The 26,492-nt window shown below is 44.2% G+C and overlaps 1 protein-coding gene across 1 annotated transcript in view; it reads right to left on the minus strand.

Annotated features, from left to right (window-relative positions):
• Positions 1–26,492, minus strand: part of LOC124035945 (MAM domain-containing glycosylphosphatidylinositol anchor protein 1-like) — a 447,455-nt gene that overhangs the window by 31,703 nt on the left and 389,260 nt on the right. The window contains exon 17 of the mRNA XM_046349921.1: positions 5,669–5,799. Within this exon, the coding sequence (XP_046205877.1) occupies positions 5,669–5,799 (131 nt within the window). The remainder of the gene's footprint in view (positions 1–5,668; positions 5,800–26,492) is intronic.

Here is a 26,492-nt window from a genome sequence, read left to right on the forward strand (position 1 = left end):
TAAAACAGCATGATCATTACACAGGTGCACCTTATGCTGATGACAATAAAAGGCCACTCTAAAATGTGCAATCTTGTCACAAAACACAATTCCAACTTGGCAGTAGGTCCAACCAGCCACACATAGGTAGACCATGTGTAACCGTGTCAGCCCAGGACCTCCACATCCGTCTTCTTCACCTGTATGATCATCTGAGACCAGCCACCTGGACAGCTGATGAAACTGTGGGTTTGCACAACTGAAGAATATCTGCACAAGCTGTCAGAAACCGTCTCAGGGAAGCTCATCTGTGTGCTTGTCTTCCTCACTAAGGTCTTGACCTGACAGCAGTTCAGCATCGTAACCGACATCAGTGGGCAAATACTCACCTTCGATGGCCACTGGCATGCTAGGAAAGTATGCTCTTCAAGGATGAATCCTGGTTTCAACTGTACTGGGCAGATGTCAGAAAGGTAGGCGAGTGGGCGAGTGGTTTGCTAATGTCAACGTTGTTCAGAGTGTCCCGTGGTGGAGGTGGGATTATTGTATGGCCAGGTATAAGCTCCAGAAAATAAACACAATTGCTTTTTTTCAAAGACAATTTGAATGCACAGAGATACTGTGATGAGATTGTCGTGCTATTCATCCCCCTGCCATCACCTCATGATGGCAGGGGGAAGAAAGTGTGTGTGAGTTAGTTAGTGAGTGTGTGTGTGTGTGGGGGGGGGGCGTCAGTATGCATTTGTGTGCATGCTATGTTATGTGTGTGTGGGCACACACACTTTCACTTTCACCTCATGTTTCATCATGAAAATGCACAACCCCATATCTGTACACAGTTCCTGGAAGCTGAATATTTCATAGGTCTTCCATGGCATACTCACCAGACATTAAAAATGGTTGGGATGATCTGGATCGAAGTGTGCGACAGCCGGTTCCAGTTCCTGCCAATATCTAGCAACTTCCTACAGCAACTAAAGAGGAGTGGGACAACATTGCACAGGCCACAATCAACAGCCTCATCCACTCTACGTGAAGGAGATGTATCGCTCAAGCATGGGTCAAATAGTGGTCACACCAGATACGAACGGTTTTCTGATCCACGCCCTACCTTTTTTTAAAGGTATTTTTGACAAACAGATGAAAATCTGTATTCCCGGTCATGTGAAATCCATAGATTAGGGCTTAATTAATTCATTTAAATTGACTGACTTCCTCATATTGTGGTATCCCGGGAGGTCTAACCCGGAGGTTGGTGATAGAGGGGAAGTACGTTTGGCAACGTTGGCTCCCTCTGTTGGGAGTACCAGGTAATTAGGGGGGAGTGCCAACCAGCAGTGCAAACAACATAAATGGAGTACCGTGGCACACCGCAGGAGAAAAAAAAAAGAAAGGCAGGGAGTGAGCCGAGAGAGGGGGATGAAGCTCCCGGAAGGGTGGCCCAAACTCAAGTGGGCCAGCCTTTTGGCAGCCTACCTCTCCGGGAAGGCCCAGAAGGCCTATTTGGACTTGAATGCCAACCAGGCAGTGAATTATGAGGAACTCAAATGCAAGATCCTGAGCTGTTATGGATTCAGCCTTGCACATCTGGTCCATGACTGGGCCTTTAATTCTACCAACTCTCCCTGTGCTCAGATGAGCGACCTGGTGCATCTTACCAACGGCTGGCTACTGACCGATGTATCATCCCTCCCGATAATCAATAAGGATTTCCTGGACAGGTACCTTTGAGCCCTCCCCTATGAGATGAAGAAGGCAGTGAGAATGCAGAAACCCCAAAGCCTGTAGGATTTGCTGACTGGTGGAAACCCACCAGAACACCCAGGACCTGCTGAAAGAGGGCCCGGGCGGAGAGAGCGGATGCGGGGTGGGGGATGGAAAGCACAGAGAGAGGTTAGGAGCTGAAGGGGGCCTGGACGAAACCAGCCGAGGCCGTGGAGCGGGAGGGAGACTTGAACTGACGATGACGTCCGCTGCTAGACCCAGATCAGAGGCGCTGCTGTGAGTACGGCAATCCGGGACACCAGCTCAGGGGTCACCTCTTGTTGGGTAAACACCAAGACGGCCCCTCCGATGGTTCCAGTATGAATCGATGGCATTGACACCAGTGCTCTGCTGTAGCATGGTGACCTTGACCCAACCACAGTGGCACACATGAGAGGGGAAAGACGAACTGGGGGACACAGAGATAAAGGTTTCCTGTGCACACAGGGACATGAAGAGGTACCCAACCATGCCAGTGCAGATAACCACCCTGAGGGGGGCATGCCAAAAGGACGTGGGGCAGTTTCTAATGTGCCCATGCCCATTCCCCTCGGTAGAGATGGCACTCTCTTCCAGGCACTATGGAGGAGGGACCTGGGGAGGTGCGCATGTGAGATAGGAAGGAGAAGGATGCGAAAGGTATCACACTGGAGTTCTTCCATTTATCTAGCTGGGTGGTTATCCGGTCGGAAATCCTGACAGCTTTTACCATCCTCAAACAAATGGGCTAGTAGAATGCTTCAATAAGACCCTAAAGCAGATGAAGAAGAAGGTCATCGAGAGAGACAGGAGAATCTGGGACCAGCTTCTGGCCCACCAGATGTTCTCGGTGTACGAGGTACCCCAAGCGTCCACTGTGTTTTCCCCCCTTTGAGCTCCTGTATGGCTGTCGGCCCCATGAACTGCTGGACCTAACCAAGGAGGTATGGGAGGACCAACCGACCCCCCTTGACAGCTTGGTGGAATACGTTGAGGAGATAAGGGAGAAGATGAGGAATATACAGCCAGTGGTGAGGGAGCACATGGCCCAGGCACAACTCACCCAGGAGCGTGCATACAACCGGGAAGACAAACCAAGAGAGTTCCTAACCCTACCCGGGTGAGAAGGTCTTGGTGCTGATCCCAACAATAGAGAATCGTCATCGGCATCGTCCCTAAGACATTGTTGAGTGGGTAGGCAACGTCAATTATAAGGTCCACCAACCGAGGCGGGGAAAACCCCTCCAGCTTTACCATGTGAACCTATTGAAGAGATGGCACGCACGAGAGGAGCTGTGCGCAACGTGGGGCCCGTCCACAGCAGAACCTGCCCTCCATCTATGTTCCATGGGGATAGACCTCAGTCCGACCCAACGACAAGCGCTCTGAGAGTTGGTCCAGCAGAATACGGCCATGTTCTCCGAGGCACCGGGTTGCACGGATCACGTGGAACATCCTATCAACACGTCCTGGAGAAAAAGTGCGTAAACGGCCATACTGGACACCAGAATCCCAGAGGGCGGCAGTACAGCGGGAAATGACGATAATGCTGGGGGGGTACTGGGAGTGTCCCACAGTGAGTGGTGTAGCCCTGTAGTGCTGGTACCAAATCCGGGCAGAACCGTCCGCTTCTGCAGCTACATCTGGGGCCTGAATGAGGTCAGTAAATTATATACCTACCCCATACCCAGGCGGATGAACTGCTTGGGGAAGGCAAGCTACGACAGCACTCCAGACCTGATGAAGCGGTGCTGGCTTCTTCCCGGAAGAAGACGGCATTCTCCACCCCGAGGGTTGGTGATAGAGGGGAGGTAGGTGCCGCAACGTAAGGGAATCTCTGCTGGGAGTACCCGGGCTGGGCACCCTGACCCTGATGGCACCAATTAGGGGTAATTAGGGGAGAGTGCCAACCAGCCGTGCAGGCCACATAAATGGAGCACCGTGGCACACCGCGGGAGAGAAAACGTGAGAGAGAAGGAGTGAGCCTATAGAGGGGAACGAAACTCCCCGAGGCACGGAGCCAAATATGAATATTTTTTGTTGCCTAGTGAAGTCGTGTTTTCTGACTAGAAACTCTCTGTGTCCATCTCTGTGCGCTCAACCCAATACCCCACAGTTGATCACAATATGAACTGTAACTCAGTTAAATCTTTGAAATGGTTGCATTGCTTTTATAAATGTCTGTTTTTAAAGCTGAATGCAAGCTGAGGATTTATCTTAATTCGTTTGTCGGACCATGCTGAGGAACTTGACCCTGACTTCGCATGGTTAAATTAATTTAAAACTGTTTGCAAACAGGAAACTGAATGGAATAACATGTTGTCGCGCAGGCATAACAAATTACACACCCAAGCAAGCAATCTGACCCCCCTCCCCTCCAGCCCTCTTCCTTTTCTTCTCAGTGCATTCATCATTGATTCCATTTTTCCTCACACACACGCACACACACACACTCACACACACAGTATCTGGAATCATTACAAAAACAACGAGGAGGCCTTGTCTACCGCATAAATATTCCTGGTAATTGACCTGTCATAACTAATTGCTGAAGGGGGTAGGAGACTGGGAGTATGTGTGTGTGTGTGTGTGTTTGGTGTTGTGTGAAAGAAAATGTCTATCTATCTGTGTGTATGCATGTGAATGTCTATACATTTGTGTATGTCCAAGCATGTGTGTGTGTCTGTGTGTGTGTGTGGATGAGTGTGCGCCTTGCGCTAAACCTACCATTCTTTGGTGTTGAGACTATGGGGCCTACAAACCAGACCAATGTGGAACGATTGCATTTAATTTGCTCTCAGGGCTGTGGCCGAGGGAGAGAAGAAGACAAGGTTGCTTAATGGGTGGCAAACAACTGGTTGAGATTGGACTGTTGGACTCGTTTATAATTACTCTGGACTGGGTTGTTTCTGGGTGTCGCGGGTTGTTTCAGTAATTATTTTATTCTTTCACTCTCTCTGGTGGGGCGAGGTGACTGCGTATGCTGTGTGATGTTTTCCGAGGTGGACATCACACGCATTTAAACACACACACACACAAAGACACACCCACCAACACACACACAAGCAGTCTTAGAGGGAAGTGACAGCCTACAAGCAAGGTTGCTGACAGGCAAACACTTATCTACACGTTCCTCTACTGTAAATACACACGTGCAAACACACACATGTAAACACAAAGAAGAGCCTGATATCCACACTCTTACTGACCCAGATACATGCACACACACACACACACACACACACACACACACACACACACACACACACACACACACACACACACACACACACACACACACACACACACACACACACACACACACACACACACACACACACACACACACACACACACACACACACACACACACACACACACACTCAAGAACGCAAAGACATTCACACATGCATGCGCACCAACACACACTCAAGAATGCACATGCACACACACACACACTTGACTCAGCATAAACGGGCAACCTGGGGAGATGAGACGGAGCCCTGAGTGGTAATCACTGCACACTACACACACAGAACACTGAGTCATCACTTCAGCCCGCCAGACACCATAGTGGGAGTAAGGTGCAACGTAGGCCCTTGTGGAGACAAGTGGACCTCCATAGCGTGCCCACCAGAAAGATTTAGATTATTATATTATATATATTTCCAGAACTTCATTTTGTACATTAAAGCACTGGACATTCTGTGGATTACCCATTTTCTACATAAACCATTGGTGTCCTATGCAAATCTTGTATCAGAGTTTTTGTTCATTACGTTTTTTACATCAATTGAAAGTAGTTATCCCCTCCAATGTGCTGTGAAAGTTTCTTATTCTCAAGTTTATTTGAAAACTACAACTTTTACAACAAAGTTTTTCAAGGATATGGATATTTTGTCAATAGGGTACATTTTTGGCTCGGCATGCTCGCAGAAAGCTGTACCTGGAAGGGTCCGCTGGGGTTGACGTTGATGTTGGCCTGAATCCAGTCAGGACCCTGGTTCCCATCCAGAGTCCAGACCCGATCGCCCACAGAGGCGATGCTCTTCACCCTCAGCCACACATTCAGGGAACCTAGGCAGAAAGGAGGGCCAGGGATAAGTTCAGGGGTTTTGGAGGAGGTGTATATGTTTGTAAGTGTGTGTATCTGTCTCTTTACGTTAATACCGGTACCTTGTGATTTATTTGTATTTGAGGCGTATACTTTGACTTTACATGCATGCAATATACATATTAAGTACTGTATATTATTTTCATCACACCCTGGTGTTAGGATAATATAATCTCAAGGTGGGGAGCTGAGATCTAGGGAGAAAGTCACCAAACTAATTTATGCATTGAAATACCACTACGGCTTGTGTTTAGGAGAAACCAATATATTATTCACAAATCTCAGCTGGGTGCAGAAACAAAGGAAAGTGTCCTCAGGTGAAAGGGAAAATAAACGTATATACTCTCAGAAATAAAGGGCTACAAGCGCTTGTCACTTGGGTGGCACCCTGGAAGGTCCTCCTTTGTTTTTTTAGTTATAGTTACATACATAATTGTACCCCAGTTCATACCTTAGAAAGTACCTTTCTCCACAGGTACAAAAGCAGGCTTTGTGCCTTTATACTGTATAGTACCAACACAGAAACCCCTTGTAAAAATGCACCTCCACCATAGACCACTTAAACTTGTACAACATTTCCACTCATTGGTGGCCAAAAATAACTATCTGAAAGCCACGCCCTACAAACCACGCCTACAATATAATTCCACAGTATGCATGTCTTGCTGAGTGAATTGTAGAGTTACCAACCATGATTGTGTATGTTAGTGACAGAGACATTGTTGTTGAAATTGTTCATTTTCATTCATGTGGCCTTTACCAAGTGAATTTCTAGGTTATGTTATCATTATAATTACACTTTATGATTGCATATCTCATAAGACCTTATTTTGCAGCCTAGTTTTACCCTAATACAGTGGCTTGAAACTCGTGGTTTACAGGCCACATCAGGTCTGCAAGTAGGCTCCCAGATTTAAAAAAAGATCATGGTTGAATGATTTCCTGCATATTCCCTCCCATTTCCAGGAATCTTCCAACTGGGATTTCTGGAACGCTGGGAAATTTGGTAAAGCTACCAGAATTTTGCAACCCTACCTGAAAATTACATGAATGGATTTGTAATTCCTATTGGAATCCAGCCACAGTTAGGATATCCAACCATTTTTTGTTCACCTGCAACCTGCATTCATAATGACTGTAGGGTTAAGAACATATTGAGGAGACTACCTAAGCCATTTAAACTAGAACAACCATTTCAGCAGAAAAAATCAAACTAACTGATTAAATTAGTTTAGTATATTATTTATCTTTGTGTAGCATAAGATTAGTCAATCAATGTATATGCAAAAACACAGATATTAAAAACAATCATTTTTTTACCTGTGGTAGTGCATGCTGGGGAATATGTTAATGCTAATAATGGTACAAATGTGCCTTTTTAGGGTACTACCCCAGTGACAAAGACTTAAATTCCTTTAAAAAATCCTCATTGTACCGTATTAGGGGAAATATGTACATTCACATTGAAAATATGGAGTACGCAAATGTACCGTTATACTCTTTATCCACACAGATAGCGAATTACACCATGTGAGATTACACCATTGTGTACCTTTTTTGGTACCGCAGGGAACAATACCATACCCTTATTTCTAAGAATATACCCTGAGATTGGGCAAAAAAAACACAACATTGAAACACACATGCACCTTGTGAACACAGACAAGAGTATAAACATTTGCTCTTTCTTTTTGTTGCTATTTCACATTCTTTGTCTTACCAGTGTACAATCTTCCTCATGCACACTAATATGCAGATGCATGTATGCGTGTTGTACGTGTGCATACAGACCAGCACATAGTCACACACAGACTTTAGTACTTAACTGTCATTTTGTTTCTGTTGTTTTTTCTTGTCTAGTGTGGCACCAGATTCATCAACCCTTGACAACCCATTATCCCAACCTGGCAAGATGGACTACAGGGAAGAGGTTGGCACTCTGACGGTGTGGTGCCAGATAAACAACCTCTCCCTCAATGTCGCAAAACAAAGGAGTTGATTGTGGAACCAGGCATGCCCCCATCCTCATCAACAGGGCTGCCGTGGAGACGATCAAAAACGTAAAGTTTCCTGAGGAGCAGAAATGGTCAAATCACCCAGACACCGTGGTGAGGAAGGCATGATAGCTACTCTTTAACCTCAGGAGGCTGGAGATATTTGGCCTGTCCCCAAGGGCCTTCAAAGTCTTCTACAGGAGCACCATGAGAGCATACTGTTGTGGTATGGCAACTCTATCGACGCTGACCGCAAGGCACTACAAAGGATGGTACGCTCAGCAGAATGCACGATTGGGTGCACACTGCCTTCCCTCCAGGACACCTACAACACAAGGTGTCACAGGAAGGTCAAGAACATCCTCAGGGACTTCAGACACCTGAGCCACAGCCTGTTCTCCCTGCTTCCACCACTCAGACATGGGCAGTACAGGAGCATCATGGCTAAAACTAATAGACTGGCCAATAGCTTCTACCACAGACCATCCCGATAATGAATAGCCACCAGGAGTCATCTACCTGCTCCCCCTGTCCCCCTCGCCATAAAATATGTTATGAATTAGCAATATGTATGATAATGTTATGAATTCCAATTTGTTGTAGCGAACATTAGCTAGGTGGGTAGGTGGCTAACTTTAGCTAAGCTATGGGTTATGGGTTAAGGTTAGGGGAAGGGTTATCTAAAATGCTAGATGTCCTCTTAAACCTTGTGTCACATAGCTATTCTCTGAAGTCTCTACCTCCTGAAGTAAAGTAAATATTCAATCTCTCTCTATCCCAGTCGGTTGTCCCCACATGCTTCAAGATGTCCACCATTGTTCCTGTACCTAAGAAAGCAAAGATAATTGAACTAAATGACTATCACCCCGTAGCACTCACCTCTGTCATCATGAAGTGCTTTGAGAGACTAGTCAAGGATCATATCACCTCCACCTTACCTGCCCCCCTAGGATGCACTTCAATTTGCTTACAGCCTCGATAGATCCACAGACAATACAATCGCCACCACACTGCCCTATCCCATCTGGACAAGAAGCATTCATATGTAAGAATGTTGTTCATTGACTATAGCTCAGCATTCAACACCATAATACCCTCCAAGCTCATCAAGCTTGAGGCCGTGGGTCTGAACCCCGCCCTGTGCAAATGGGTCCTGGACTTCCTGACAGGTTGCCCCCAGTTAGTGGAGGTAGGAAACAACACCTCTTTGCTGATCCTCAACACTGGGACCCAACAAGGTTGTTGTTCACCCATGACTGCGTGGCCAAGCACACCTCCAACTCAATCATCAAGTTTGCAGACGACACAACAGTAGTAGGCTTGATTACAAAAAAGGATGAGACAGCCTACGGGGAGGAGGTGAGGGCCCTGGGAGTGTGGTGCCAGAAAAACAACCTCTCACTCAACGTCAACAAAACTAACGAGATGATCGTGAACTTCAGGAAACAGCAGAGGGAGTACCCCCCTATCCACATCGATGGGACCGCAGGGGAGAAAGTGGAAAGCTTCAGGTTCCTCGGCGTACACACCACTGACAAACTGAAATGGCCCACCCACACAGACAGTGTGGTAAAGAAGTTACAACAGCACCTCTTCAACCTAAGGAGGTTAATTAACTGTGGCTTAACACCTAAAACCGTCATAAACTTTTACGGATGCACAATTGAGAACATCCTGTCGGGCTGTTTCACCGCCTGGTACAGCAATTGCAACGCCCACAACTGCAAAGCTCTTCAGAGGGTGTTGCGGTCTGCCCAAAGCATTACCGGGGGCAAACTTCCCGCCCTCCTGGACACCTACAGCACCCGATGCCATAGGAAGGCCAAAAAGATCATCAAGGATATCAACCACCCGAGCCAGTGCCTGTTCACCCCACCATCATCCAGAAGGCGAGGTCAGTACTGATGCATCAAAGCTGGGACCGAGAAACTGAAAACCAGCTTCTATCTTACGGCCTTCAGACTGTTAAACAGCCATCACTAGCACATCAGAGGTGGCTGCCTATAGAAATAGATTAGGAATCACTGGCCACTTTTAGAAATGGATCACTAGACACTTCAATGATGTTCCGTATCTAGCATTACTTATCTCATACGCGTAAACTGCACTCTATACTATTATACAGTATCTTAGTCACTTTTAAATTGTGTTAACATATTGCATCACCCATTTCATACAGTCGAAGTCAGAAGTTTACATACACCTTAGCCAAATACGTTTAAATGAAAAACGGCTTGCAAGCCTCCACCTTTTCCTCCAAACATAATGATGGTCATTATGGCCAAACAGTTCTATTTTTGTTTCATCAGACCAGAGGACATTTCTCCAAAAAGTACTTTCTTTGCCTAATGTGCAGTTGCAAATCGTAGTCTGGCTTTTTTATGGTGGTTTTGGAGCAGTGGCTTCTTCCTTGCTGAGTGGCCTTTCAGGTTATGTCGATATAGGACTTGTTTTACTTTGGATATAGCTACTTTTGTACCCGTTTCCTCCAGCATCTTCACAAGGTCCTTTGCTATTGTTCTGGGATTGATTTGCACTTTTCTTACCAAAGTACGTTCACCTCTAGGAGACAGAATACGTCTCCTTCCTGAGTGGTATGATGGCTGCGTGGTCCCATGGTATTTATACTGTTGCTTGTACAGACGAACGTGGTACCTTCAGGAGTTTGGAAATAGCTCCCAAGGATGAACTAGACTTGTGGAGGTCTACAATTCTTTTCTGAGGTCTTGGCTAATATTTCTTTTGATTTTCCCATGATGTCAAGCAAAGAGGCATGAGTTTGAATGTAGGCCTTGAAATACATCCACAGGTGCACGTCCAATTGTCAATTAGCCTACCAGAAACTTCTAAAGCCATGACATAATTTTCTGGAATTTTCTAAGTTGTTGAAAGGCACAGTCAACTTAGTGTATGTCAACTTCTGACCCACTGGAATTGTGATACAGTGAATTATAAGTGAAATAACCTGTCTGTAATAATTGTTGGAAAAATTACTTGTGTCATGCACGAAGTAGATGTCCTAACCAACTTGCCGAAACTATAGTTTGTTAACAGGAAATGTGTGGAGTGGTTGAAAAACTAGTTTTAATGACTCCAACCTAAGTGTATGTAAACTTCCGACTTCAACTGTATGTATATACTGTAATGTATTCTACACCACACTACAGACTGTTAAACAGCCACCTCCAGCACATCAGAGGCTGCTGCCTATAGACATAGATTAGGAATCACTGGCCACTTTCAGGAAATTAAACATTAGCCACTTTAATAATGTCTCCGTATCTTGCATTACTCATCGCATATGTGTAAACTGTACTCTATACTATGCCACTGTATCTTAGTCCAATGCCGCTCCAACTGTCACGTCCAGACCTTAGTTCCTTTTTTATGTCTCTATTTTAGTTTGGTCAGGGCGTGAGTTGGGGTGGGCATTCTGTGTGTTATAGTTCTGTGTTTGTCCCCCCCGTGTTATGCGGTGAAGCGCACGGTGTCGCCAGTGCGCGCTCATGGCCCGGAGCGCTATAGGTCAGCCCCCCGCAAGTGCCATGCGAGAGTGGGCATCCAGCCAGGGCGTGTTGTGCCAGCTCAGCATGTTTGGTCTCCGGTATGCCGTTTTGGCCCAAGGTATCCTGCGCCAGCTCTGCGTGCTGTGTCTCCGGGGTGCTGGGAGGTGTAGTTCGCCCTATGCCTGCGCTCCGCCCGTGCCGGGCGAATGAGGGTGTTGAGCCTAAGGGAGAGGTGTGAGTGGTATGCACCAGATCTCCTGTGCTCCCCCACAGCCTGGTTCAACCTGTACCTGCACTCTGGGGGGCCGGGCTAAAGTGGTCATCCAGCCTGGAGGAGTGGTGCCAAGGCTGCGCACCAGAGCTCCAGTGCTCCTCCACAGCCCGGTCCATTTTTATTAAACCTTTATTTAACTAAGCAAGTCCGTTAAGAACAAATTCTTATTTTCAATGACGGCCTAGGAACAGGTTAACTGCCTGTTCAGGGGCAGAACGACAGATTTGTACCTTGTCAGCTCGGGATATGAACTTGCAACCTTTTGGTTACTAGTCCAACACTAACCACTAGGCTACCCTCCCACCCATACGGTGCCTCCTCCATGCACCAGGCCTCCTGTAGGTCTCCCCAGCCTGGTGGGACTGGTGGCAGCCCCATGCACAAGGCTGTCTCTCCGTCTCCTCCCTCCAGGTTCTCCCGCCTGTCCGGCGCTTCCAGAGTCTCCCTCCTGTCCGGAGCTGCCAGTGCCGCCCGTCAGTCCGGAGCGGCCGGAGTTGCCCTTCACCCCGGAGCTGCCGGAGTCCCCCGCCTGTCCGGTGCTACCGGAGGCTCCCGCCTGTCCGGCTGTCAGAATCTCCCAAGGAGGTTCCCAGTCCGGGGTCGGCGCTCCGAAGGCGCCACCTAAGTGGGCCAAGAATTAGGTGGAGTGGGGTCCACGTCCCGCGCCAGAGCCGCCACCGCGGACAGATGCCCACCCAGACCCTCCACCATGGGTTTAGGTTTTGCGGCCAGAGTCCGCACCTTTGGGGGAAAGGTACTGTCACGTCCTGACCTTAGTTCCTTTTTTATGTCTCTATTTTAGTTTGGTCAGGGCATGAGTTGGGGTGGGCATTCTATGTTTGTTCTGTGTGTTATAGTTGAGAACCATACTTAGGTAGTCTGTTCCCACCTGGTGTTTGTGGGTAGTTGTTTTCTGTGTCTGTGTTTTCACCATACAGAACTGTTTCGATTTTAATTTCTTTCCTTCACTTTGTTATTTTGTATTTCCCGTGTTCTGATATAATACATTATCATGGACACTTACAGCGCTGCATTTTGGTCCAATCCTTCCTACTCATCATCAGACGAAGAAGAAGTTTGTTACACTGACATATATATTCATTTTTTATTATTATTTCAACACAAAAATTACCCCTTTTTCTACCCAATTTCATATCCAATTGGTAGTTACAGTCTTGTCTCATCACTGCAACTCCCGTACGGACTCGGGAGAGGTGAAGGTCGAGAGCCGTGCATCCTCTGAAAAACAACCCAACCAAGCCATACTGCTTCTTGACACAATGCTCACTTAACCCGGGAGCCAGCTACACCAATGTGTCGGAGGAAACATCGTACACCTGACGACCGTGTCAGTGTGCACTGAGCCTGGCCCGCCACAGGACTCGCTAGTACGTGATGGGACAAGGACATCCCTGCTGGCCAAACCCTCTCCTAACCAGGACGATGCCAATTGTGCGCTGCCCCATGGGTCTCCCGTTCGCGGCCAGCTGCGACAGAGCCTGGACTCAAACCCAGAATCTCTAGTGGCACAGCTAGCACTGCAATGTAGTGCCTTAGACCACTGCACCACTCGGGAGGCCCGTATATATTCTTAATCCATTCCTTACTGTACGTGTATTTTGGGAATATGTTGTGAAATTGTTAGATATTACTTGTTAGATATTACCGTACTGTTGGAGCTAGAAGCAAAAACATTTCGCTACACCTGCAATAACATCTGCTAAACACGTGTGTGACCAATACAATTTGATTTGATTTGATTCTCTACCACAGTGTTGGCAAAACATTCATTCAGCTCATTGAGAGCTTGATGATTAGTTGACAAGTTGAATCAGGTGTGCTTGTCCAGGGTTACAACACAAAATGTGTACAGTTGGGGGTACTCGAGGCCCAGGTTTGGGAAACACTGCTCTACCAGATTTTCAGCTCCCACATGGACGTTTCAGAAACTTGGGAATGTGGGGGCACATTATCTACCTTCAGAAATCCCCACATGCGGGCATCAGACACACAGCCTGTATGTACACTTCAACACTTCTCCCGCATACGAGGACCCCGACTGTCAAGCTGCGCTGTCACAATCCACCCCCTACCACCCCTATGCTGCTATGACGACCATCATAATCTCCTGTTCTTTTATTCACTGACTGAGATCTCATCTCTGGAGAGGGACGGAGTCGGACTGCGTTGGCCTGCTATCCTCATCTGAACCCAGAACAGTAGTAGCACAACTATGTCACACACACACACACACACACACACACACACACACACACACACACACACACACACACACACACACACACACACACACACACACACACACACACACACACACACACACACACACACACACACACAAACCTGCATGCGGTGGAGGAAATATGCAACTCTTCCATTGTGACTGCCCTGAGGCGCCGTTAATATAGTGACCCCATTCACTCACAGGAGAGCAGGTGAGAGCATGCAGTGAGGGATGGACAGGGGGGGGGGGGGAAGGAGTGGGGTGGGAGTGACATTATGGTGATCAGCTACTTGACCTGAGAGCAATAAGTCACAAGCATTGCGATCGCATAACAGGTTGACATGTTAGTGACAATGAACCACAAGGGGAGGTCAGGGGAGCAAGCTACTGCATATAAAGAGGGTTGAATAGCACGGCTGAATAATATACTGTAAGGGTTGTATTGACGTGACGGGCAATGCCTATGGAGGTTTTGCATCTTCCAGCCTCTCATATCTGTAAATGTCTGTCATGTCTGTGGTGTCTTGGAATAAACAGACAGTCAGTTCCACAAAGGACAATTAAGTAATTTTCTATTCTATTACTTAGTGTGGACAGAGACATACTGTAGGAATTTCAATATACAATAGATACTGGGGGACAAAAAAGTATTTAGTCACCCACCAATTGTGCAAGTTCTCCCACTTAAAAAGATGAGAGAGGCCTGTAATTTTCATGATAGGTACACTTCAACCATGACAGACAAAATGAGAAAAAAAATTCCAGAAAATCACATTGTAGGATTTTTAATGAATTGAATTGCAAATTATTAAAAAAGCAAGATTTCTGGCTCTCACAGACCCGTAACTTCTTCTTTAAGAGGCTCCTCTGTCCTCCACTCATTACCTGTATTAATGGCACCTGTTTGAACTTGTTATCAGTATAAAAGACACCTGTCCACAACCTCAAACAGTCACACTCCAAACTCCACTATGGCCAAGACCAAAGAGCTGTCAAAGGACACCAGAAACAAAATTGTAGACCTGCACCAGACTGGGACGATTGAATCTGCAATAGGTAAGCAGCTTGGTTTGAAGAAATCAACTGTGGGAGTAATTTTTCAGTTTTTGATTTGTTAAAAAAGTTTGAAATATCCAATAAATGTCGTTCCACTTCATGATTGTGTCCCACTTGATGTTAATTCTTCACAAAACATACAGTTTTATATCTTTATGTTTGAAACCTGAAATGTGGCAAAAGGTCGCAAAGTTCAAGGGGGCCGAATACTTTCGCAAGGCACTGTAGCTGTTGTTTAGCTACTTATGTGTACCAGCTGGCTGTGTCTATCACAAACAAAGCATCCAACACCATAAGTGAGCCTGAGTATTGCGCTGTAAATAGAGATGGTTCATTCGCTATTGACCTTCCTGATAGTCTGAACATGAGAAAAGCTTAGAGCAAAAACACAAACACACACAAGCCCCTTCCAACACACACACACACACACACACACACACACACACACACACACACACACACACACACACACACACACACACACACACACACACACACACACACACACACACACACACACACACACACACACACACACACACACACACACACAAGCTCCTTCCCACACACACGCTGACACACTCCTTTCATCAAACACCCTGTCTCCTCCTCAGTTCCGTCCCGACCCTGTTAATGGTTTAATGTGAAGCGCGCTGGCCTTTTCTTTATTTCTTTATTTGGCGAGCCTCCCACTCGGAGGGCATTTATCAAAGCTCACTTCACTCCTCCACCCATCCTCCTCTCATCCCCCCATCTGCCATGACAGGGTAGCTGAGGGGATTTCTTTCTCTTTGTTTTTCTTTTCCTCTCCTTCTCTTAAGGAAAAGTGGAGCCCTGTAAAATATTTATCGATCGGTTGAAGTAATGCAATAAAGCTTGTCTCTGAGAGAGTCAGGTGGGGAGAGAGGGAGAAGAGCTAGACACAGCTCTATCAGGCTAGCTGTCCTGGGGAGTGAGGAGAGAATGAGGAGGAGGAGGTGTGACGATAGAGGCGTGGGAGGGCCTACATGTATTAGTACATGGAGGTGCATCCTTCTTCCTAGCCTCCAATATGGCAGTTTGAGGGGAGGGTTTTCTAAGCTATTTTGCTATGTGTACAGTACCTGGATGTACTAAAATGGACAACAAATGGACAAAGTACCTTTAAAAAAGTATCTTTACCTCTAGAATATAACATCTAATTAACATATATACTGTATAAACTTTTTATGCTTTTGCAATTCCGCTTTACCTCACCTTTTTTAAAGGAGTGGGGCAGTCATTTTATTTATATTAGTTAGGATAAAGACAGATTGGAAAGAAAGGAAGAGAGATTATGCTGAAATAGCAGTGGACTGGATTGTTTACCTAGCAGTGGATATACAGTATTTATACACCGGGGTCAGTCTAATTCTAAATGCTGATTGGTTAAAACTGCTTTCCAGCCGGTGTCTATTCTACAAATGACCACCGGCTAAATCTATGATGCTTAAACGTCTATTTACTCTTTTCCATCTGTCTCAACAGCCCAGCCAGGCATTTATAAACTTGATCTCCACTATGAAAAGCATCTAGACATTATCTCACATTTCTTTTAGACTAAGATTTAGTTTCCAACAGCTTAGATTTGTATAAACCTTGCTGTCTGTCTCCACAACATTTGCAACATTGTCTCAAGCTTCAAATTAAATCTCCAGCTGTCCCATAGTAAGTGTCGGGACAAGAAAGGCAGGCAGCATTTCTCAGCCAGTCGAAATCTTGAATGAGCTAGCATAATTTTGGGGATTTATAAAAATAAATAAAAAATGAAAATGTGCAGCAGTTTGCAGTCTTTCCAGTTTCAGTTTGAAGTGATTGTGTTAGCTGCGATGTTGGCTAGTGGCTCTGAACAACAATGTCCTGACGAGAGAGCACATTTTCTATGCCAGGTGAAATCATGCCTCGTTAGCTCATTGTTATGAATGTAACCAAATAAATATCACAAGAGAACAGGTAAAACAAATGCAAATGCGGCTACTTTGCTGTTATTCTGGCTGAACTTTTTGACGTGACTGCAAGTTAGCCAGAGTTGGCTAGCTAGAAAGCAAGGGATAAGAACGTTGCCAGCCAGTATGGCAATGGAACATTTAGAAGAAACAACTGGGTTGTGTCCATAGATACAGATCAAAAAAACAACCAAACCGACAAAACGACCAAACCGATAGAACTAATGACCAGCCGGCTTGGGTAGCAACCCTAGATTTGTATCGGGACTATATCTTGTGGATGAATTAAATAGTATTGGTAAATTAATAAAAATATTATTTTTTATTAAAATATGTCAACCATTATTTGAATAGGTTGGTAACCCATTTTAATGAGCTGCATTTGAAGTTGCATGTGAACATTTAAGTGATACTGCCTGAGAAGCCGGTGTTTGGACGATATATTGGCAAGGTTTGTCAAGGTTTGTCAACTTGTTAAGTTTGTCAAGTTCATTGCATAGGGTTGTTCAATGACACATGTATTTGTTTAAATTTAGAGAGACAAAACATAATGTTTTGTTGAAAAACTATTTATTTCCAACATAGTTGTAATGTAATGCACTGACACAAATGACTGATTATTGGTTGAAAGAATTTGATAATAAGAACATTGTTGGATATGTACTATTAGATTTCAGTGCAGCCTTTGATATCATTGACCATAACCTGTTGTTGAAAAAATGAATGCGTTATGGCTTTTCAACCTCAGAAATGTCTGAACACACAATATGGCAATCTATTAGAAAACAGAGTTTAATTTAATGGAAGCTTCTCTAATGTTAAACATGTAAAGTGTGGTGTACCACAGGGCTCTCTTTGCCCTCTACTTTTTTCTATTTTTTTACCAATGACCTGCCGCTGGCATTAAACAAAGCCTGTGTGTCCATGTATGCTGATGATTCAACTCTATACACACCAGCAACCACAGCTAGTGAAATCACTTCCACCCTAAACAAAAAGTTGCAGTCAGTTTTAGAATAGGGGTTGCAGTAATAAACTGGTCCTGAACATCTCTACAACTAAGAGCATTGTATTAGGTACAAATCATTCAATAAGTTCTAGACCTCAGCTGAATCTGATAATGAATGGTGTGGCCGTCGAGCAAATTGAGGAGACTAAATTACTTGGTGTTACCTTAGATTGTAAACTGTCATGGTCAAAACATATTGATTCAATGTTTTAAAAGATGGGGAGAGGTCTGTCCGTAATAAAGGGGTTCTCTGTTTTATTCATGTTTATGAAGATGGGGGGGAGGAACATCCGTGATAAAGAAATACTCTGCTTTGTTGACACCACACACAAAGCAAGTCCTGCAGGCTCTAGTGTCATCTTATCTTGACATGTGTCGAGTCATATGGTCAAGTTCTGCAATGGAGGACCTAGTTAAACTGCAGCTGGCCCAGAACAGAGTGCCATGTTTTGCTCGTCATTGTAATCAGAGGGCTAATACTACGCATGCCAGTCTCTCTTGGCTAAGAGTTGAGGAATGACTGACTGCATTGCTTCTTGTTTTTTATAAGAAACAATGTGTTGGAAATTTCAAATTGATTGCAAAGTCAACTTACACACAACACTGACACACACACTTACGCCATCAGACATGCCATCAGGGGTCTCTTCACAAATTCAAGGAGACGTACAGTATTATACAGAGCCATGATGGCATGGAATTCCCTTCCATCTCACATAGCGCAAGTGAACAGCAAACTAAAATCAGCCTCACTCTCAGGATTACTGCTAGGTTTCACACAGTCAAATGAAATAAATACCTGTTTAATAAAGATACATGTTTTATAAATCAATACACTAATATGAGATCTGTATGTAAAATATTTACATTTGACATTTTAGTCATTTTGCAGAGGGACTTACAGTTAGTGCATTCATCTTAAAATAGCTAGCTAAGTGAGACAACCACACATGACAGTCAAATATACAGAATACGAAAATTCCATTTCAGCCAAACAATGGATATATAGTGCTTTGCAACAAAACCCATATTAATACACATCTAAAATCTATTCATAAAAAATCTGAGAACAGTAAGCGTTTTGGAACGAAACTCTTCATGTGTTCCATAGGAAGCGGCTTATGTCGGCTAGCTGAAACCATTCAGCATTGCTCATCTTTCATGTTAATTTAGGACTAGCTGATGTTCACAACAGACGGCGTGGAACAACTGCCTCAAACTTGGAGCAATAGTAAGTAACCTCGCTACCAGCGACCAGTGATTTTCAATGAAAGGAGACACGAGGAGACGCACAACAACTTAACTGTCAGCAGCGAGTGAGCTAGCGTACCATCATTGAAAATGTCCCAATGTTATGCAAATTTCAGCTACGGAATCACTTGACAGCTGATTGGGGGAGGGCAGGTCTTACTAGTAGGCTTTGACATTGGCTAACCACAAAACTGCCATCATGCAAGCCGTTTACAGGATACGCCCACCGGGGGTGATTTCAACAACTTGGGCCGGGATAACATTTCTGCTATGCATCATTGAAAGGCAATGTTATAGCGGTCGTGGAGATCACATTCAAAGTAAACACTGCAGATGTCGGCTCAATCAGAAATGACCTTTAAACGTTCACTGTGCTTCAACGTAGACCTTCCAGGGTCCGGATTGAATTCCGGCCTTGATTGCTAATTACTGCTCCAAGTCTGAGGGCTCTGTAAGACTACTGCAGATGTAGGATCTTAATTTGAGACAGTTTGTTACAGCAAGAAAATAATCATGGAACAAGAGGAAATGGGAATTATTATGTGGATTATAATTAAATTGATTTTTTTCTGTAGAGCTTGATACATTTTAAGTTAGGGCAAATCTGTCTGAAATGTTAAAGATGTCCTCCATTGATTTTGAACTTTTACTGTTGAAAAGTGATATCCCAAGTATAAATACAGTAAAGGCACACACTAAAGGTAAACAAAAATTGTTTTGAGCAAAATAGTGTTCATTTTAGACACACCTGCAAACTTCAACTTCTGTCAGTGATGTCATTGGCATCGCCCCTTGCTTAAGAAGAAATAGAGAATAAAAGAGGAAAGGCCCACCCCATACTTGAAATATCTGGAGCACTTATTGAGATGCGCATTTGTTAAGTAAATCAGGTGTTAAATGGGGTGAAAAGAAGACTGGATTTCCACTTTAAAGTGGAAATTACAAGTTTTAGAAAACTTTTTAACCTTAAATACACTACAAGTTTGCATTTCCTGCCGTGCAAGAAAATTTGAGTGATCAAATTAAGATCATACATCTGTACATCTGAAAAACGTCTGACAAATTTTGGAGACTTATTTTTCACTGGCCTAGTTAATAAGTTCAAAGGCTGCAGGTCGAAAGATAGTATTATAACAAGTGAGGACAGTTTCCAAAAGGCAAGTTGCCAATGGACTAATAGTCTTGCATTGCCTGGCCCCCATTCTCCCATTTACTCTGAAAGCATGGCAAGAGAGGTTAAAAATGCAAGTGCTGTGCCACACACACTCTGCCAATCCCCCACTCTTATTCAACCTTTGTCATGGTACCTCCATAATATATAACAGCATAAGAGATGGCCATACACATTATCATCATTATCACTACTCTATTCTATTAATATCCACTGTGTCCTTCAAGTAGCGGGAATATGACATCACACGAGGGCTGTTTGTCGAGCCGCGTACAACGGCCTAATTGATAAAAACAACGATGCTGCAATTGATCCGTAGAAAACCCATTTGTAAGGGACTGAGGAGCTAGATAACAAATTGTATGGCTCTTATTAGTGTTCTGTTGACAACTCTTGGAGGAATGCAACTATCTGCTCCAGAGGGGGATGGAGGGGAGGAGGAGGAAGAGTGGGTGTCAGTGGTGGTGTCACAGTTCGGCTACTGTGCTCGCATAGTCCCTTAAAAGACATTAACTTGAAAAATGAGAAGAAAAAAAGAAAAAAAAGTGGCGATAGTTCTGTTTGTACTTTTTGAGACGCGGGAGCCAATATACACTTCCTCTTAAACAGTCAGAATGAATCTAAGATAACTCAAGAAATCTATAATTGACAGTGACTTGTGACCAATCACTGATGAGGGGGCGTAGACATGGCTCGGGAAAAAAAAGCTGTCACGGTCAGCTGAAAAACATCTTGTCTAATTCCAAAACTAACATAATATATGCATGAACTGTTCTGAACTGTTTTGTCTGGGAAGCATGCAGAAGCCCTTAGGCTCTCTCTCACTTACTCCCTTTCTCTCTGTCACTTTCTCTCTACTAATTATTTCCTTCTCTCTCTTTCTTTGTCTCATTCTTCTCTCTCCACAATTAACTCTCCTGTTTGTCGCTCCTTCTCCCTTTTCTTTGCCTCATTCTCATGTTTCTCTCTCCAATTCCTTTTCCAGTTTGTCTTTCACTTCTCTCTCCCTCTCCCTCCTCCTCTCTTCTTTCTACCCCCTCTCTTTCTTTCTCTTTTCCTCTTTCTCTCCTTCCCCCTATCCCTCTCTCTCTCTTTCTCTTTCTCTCCCTCCATCTGTGTTAGAACGGGTGATTAATAGAAGGTGATAAACAAAGTGATGATTCCTCGGCAGCCCTGCAGCTCTCTCTCTCGGCAAACCGGGACACTTCAAAATATTGTTTAATGGAAACCAAAGCTCATTAAATGTTGTTTAATGCTGCCGCCAGAGCCTAAAGACACTGAAACAGGGCTTATGGGTAATTATGAGGAAGAGGGAGAGGGAGGGAGGGAAAGACAGAGAGAGAGTGTGAGTGAATTAGTGAGTGAGTGCTGAAGAGAACTGCAGGGAACTCACTGGCTGCATCCCAATTCTCCACCCTTCTCCAGAACTGTGCACTCGCTCACTCCCCCTCATGCATTTAAAAGCATTGGAATAGTCCTTACTGGTCCTTGGATTTGTCTATTCCTTTTAAATCCATGAGGGGGAGTATACATGTGTACACTTTGAGAGAGGTAGAGAATCGTAATGTAACCACTATATTTTACCACAATAATTACTGAGATGGCGTGCCTCAATTGTAATGGAACTGTCAATCGAACATTTATCCGACCGTCATAACATGATAGGTCAAGGTTGACAAATGTATATGTTATTAATATGCAAAGTCACACTTCTTGATTTTAAGACAGGCACGGACTCCAACCGCAAACCACAAAAAAAGCCAGACACCCTCCTTTGGTCCATCAGAACCCAATGAAAATTCCTTTCCCTCTAGGGGAATCCCCTTCAAATTAAAGACCCAGATTAATGGACTATTGTCTCTCCACTTTCATTTTCACCACCTGATCTTCCTTGGCTTCTAGGGTCGAGGCAGTCCGACTTAAAGAGTCAGCCCTTATTAATAAATAATTACTTTAAATAAGGTAGAGCTTTAAGAAGTGAGTCGCTAATTCCTCGGATTGGAGGGAGGATCTTTCTGTAGTGTGTCTGGTCTGGCATCCAGCAGAAAGAGATAGTGGGAGGCAGAGAGAATGAAAGAAAGAGGGAGTGGGAGGGAGGGAGGGAGTGATGGAAGTAAAAACATCTATCTGGAGGTGACACTATTCCCTCCGAAATATGCCCCCCTAGACACAACTATGACAAAACAACTGACAAAAATTGGTCACAACTCCAACAGCTCGCTGGGTCTGTACATAGTCAATGATAGGCTTTGAGGAGACTCCTATGGTAGGTACTCCTACAGCTCATCCCTTGGCAGTAGTACTGTATACAGTCATGGCCAAAAGTTTTGAGAATGACACAAATATTAAATTCCACAATGTTTGCTGCTTCAGTGTCTTTAGATATTTTTGTCAAAAGTTACCATGGAATGCTGAAGTATAATTACAAGCATTTCATAAGTGTCAAAGGCTTTTATTGACAATTACATGAAGTTGATGCAAAGAGTCAATATTTGCAGTGTTGACCCTTCTTTTTCAAGACCTCTGCAATCTGACCTGGTATGCTGTCAATTAACTTCTGGGCCACATCCTGACTGATGGCAGCCCATTCTTGCATAATCAATGCTTGGAGTTTGTCAGACTTTGTCAGTTTTTGTTTGTCCACCCGCCTCTTGAGGATTGACCCCAAGTTCTCAAAAGGATTAAGGTCTGGGGAGTTTCTTGGCCATGGACCCAAAATATTGATGTTTTGTTCCCCTAGCCACTTAGTTATCACTTTTGTCTTATGGCAAGGTGCTCCATCATGCTGGAAAAGACATTGTTCGTCACCAAACTGTTCCTGGATGGTTGGGAGAAGTTGTTCTCTGAGGATGTGTTGGTACCATTCTTTATTCATGGCTGTGTTCTTAGGCAAAATTGTAAGTGAGCCCACTCCCTTGGCTGAGAAACAACCCCACACACGAATGGTCTCAGGGTGCTTTACTGTTGGCATGACATAGGACTGATGGTAGCGCTCACCTTGTCTTCTCCGGACAAGCTTTTTTCCAGATGCCCCAAACAATCGGAAAGGGGATTCATCAGAGAAAATGACTTTACCCCAGTCCTCAGCAGTCCAAACCTTTTGCAGAATAATAATCTGTCCCTGATGTTTTTCCTGGAGAGAAGTGGGTTCTTTTCTGCCCTTTTTCACACCAAGCCATCCTCCAAAAGTCTTCACCTCACTGTGTATTCAGATGCACTCACACCTGCCTGCTGCCATTCCTGAGCAAGCTCTGTACTGGTGGTGCCCCGATCCCGCAGCTGAATCAACTTTAGGAGATGGTCCTGGCGCTTGCTGGACTTTCTTGGGCACCCTGAAGCCTTCTTCAAAACAATTGAACCACTCTCCTTGACGAACTGGATGATCCGATTAATTGTTGATTTTGGTGCAATCTTACTGGCAGCAATGTCATTGCCTGTGAAGCCCTTTTTGTGCAAAGCAATGATGACGGCACATGTTTCCTTCTAGGTAACCATTGCTGATAGAGGAAGAACAATGATTCCAAGCACCACCCTCCTTTTAAAGCTTCCAGTCTGTTATTAGAACTCAATCAGCATGGCAGTGGGATCTCCAGCCTTGTCCTCGTCAACACTCACACCTGTGTAATCGAGAGAATCACTGACATGATGTCAGCTGGTCCTTTTGTGGCAGGGCTGAAATGCAGTGGACTTGTTTTTTGGGGATTCAGTTAATTTGCATGGCAAAGTTGGACTTTTCCATTAATTGCAATTCAGATGATCACGCTTCATAACATTCTGGAGTATATATAAAATGTCATCATACAGAGGCAGCAGACTTTGTGAAAATGTATATTTGTGTCATTCTCAAAACCTTTGGCCACGACTGTATTACTTTATCACTGACCTCAACCCAGACTCTCTCAGAGTGTTCAGTCAGCCCACTAACACCCCTATCAGCAAAATCACAGTCTTCCTGAACAGAGCAATATGCAATCATGAGGCATCAAAGCCAAAGGAAATGCTACAATAAATGCTACAATATTAAGAAATGCTATAGATGGAAGGAAAGTAGTTCATAAACCTAGCAAAAAAACAATTAGGCAACAACAAATTCAATCGCTTTTAGACAACTTCCTGGACAAAACATTTCACTGTAGTAGTGAAAGTGTAAACTTGGCAGTAGAAAGCCTAAATAGTATATTTGACCTTTCAGCTTCCCTATCAAATCTTTAAAAAATGTCTATCAATAAAATGTATTTATAAAGCCCTTTTTACAGCAGATGGCAAGTTCTATTCTGGTTGTCCCGGGTGGAGATTATAGGAGTACATGGCCATTAAGCCCAGATTCCAGCCTACAACCTAAGAAAATGAAAAACAATGAACAATGGTTTGATGAAGAATGCAAAAACCTAAGAAAGAAATTGAGAAGCCTATCCAACCAAAAACATAGAGACCCAAAACCCTGAGTCTACGCCTTCACTATGGTGAATCACTAAAACAATACAGAAATACACTATGGAAAAAGAAGGAACAGCACATCAGAAATCAGCTCAATATAATTCTCACTTCTGGGAAAATTGGAATACACTAAACAAAAACCATGAAGAATTATCTATCCAAACTGGATAAACTTCTTTTCCAATCTTTTTGGCCCTACTACAAAGAACAAACAGCAAAAACGTATTCATGATCAAATATAAATCTTAAAATCAACTATTAAAGTCTACCAGAACCCACTGGATTCTCCAAAAGGCCTTTGCTGTTGATGGTATCCTAAATGAAATGATAAAATATAAAGACCACAAATTCCAGTAGGGTATACTTAAACTATTTAACACCATCCTTAGCTCTGGCATCTTCACAAATTTTTGGAACCAAGTACTGATCACCCCAATCCACAAAAGTAGAGACACATTTGACCCCAATAACTACTGTGGGATATGCGTCTACAGCAACCTTGGGAAAATTCTCTGCTTTATCATTTACATTAGACTTGTACATTTCCACAGTGAAAATAATGTATTGAGCAAAAGTCAAATTGTATTTTACATTTATTGTATTTTACCAAATTACCGGACGACAGATCACATATTCACCCTGCACACCCTAATTGACAAACAAACCAAAACAAAGGCAAAGTAGTTTCATGCTTTGTTGATTTAAAAAAAGCTTTTAACTCAATCTGGCAAGATGGTCTGCTATACAAATTGATAGAAAGTTGTGTGGGGGAAAAATATACGACATTATAAAATCAATGTACACAAACAACAAGTGAGCTGTTAAAATTGGCAAAAAAACATGTTTCTTTCCACAGGGCCGTGGGGTAAGACAGGGATGTAGATTAAGCCCCACAAAAATATCAACGAATTGGCGAGGGCACTCGAACAGTCTGCATCACCCGGCCTCACCCTACTAAAATCGGAAGTCTGATGTCTGTTTGCTGATGATCTGGTGCTACTGTCCCCAACCAAGGAGTACCTACAGCAGCACCTAGATCTTCTGCATATATTTTGTCAGACCTGGGCCCTGACAGTAAATATCAGTAAGACTAAAATAATGGTGTTCCAAAAAAGGTCTAGTTGCCAGAACCACAAATACCATCTAGACACTTTTTCCCTAAAGCAGTGGTTCCCAAACTTTTTATAGTCCTGTACCCCTTCAAACATTCAACCTCCAACTCTGTACCAACGTCAGCGCACTCTCGAATGTTGTTTTTTGCAATCATTGTAAGGCTGCCACACACACACACACACACACACACACACACACACACACACACACACACACACACACACACACACACACACACACACACACACACACACACACACACACACACACACACACACACACACACACACACACACACACACACACACGACACAATTACGTTTTTATCACAAACAGGCTACCTAAGTATGATTCTCAATCAGAGACAACAAACGACACCTGCCTCTGATTGAGAACCATACTAGGACAAACACGTAGAAAATATAACATAGAAAAAAGAACATAGACAACCCACCCCAACTCACGCCCTGACCAACCTAACACAAAGACATAAAAAATAAACTAAGGTGACAGTACGCCCCCACAAAGGTGCGGACTCCGGCCGAAAAACCTGAACCTTTAGGGGAGGGTCTGGGTGGGCGTCTCTCTGTGGTGGCGGCTCTGGCGCGGGATGTAAACCCCACTCCACCATAGTCT

This window comes from Oncorhynchus gorbuscha, linkage group LG05, assembly GCF_021184085.1.
Source record: "Oncorhynchus gorbuscha isolate QuinsamMale2020 ecotype Even-year linkage group LG05, OgorEven_v1.0, whole genome shotgun sequence".
Lineage (NCBI taxonomy): Eukaryota > Metazoa > Chordata > Actinopteri > Salmoniformes > Salmonidae > Oncorhynchus > Oncorhynchus gorbuscha.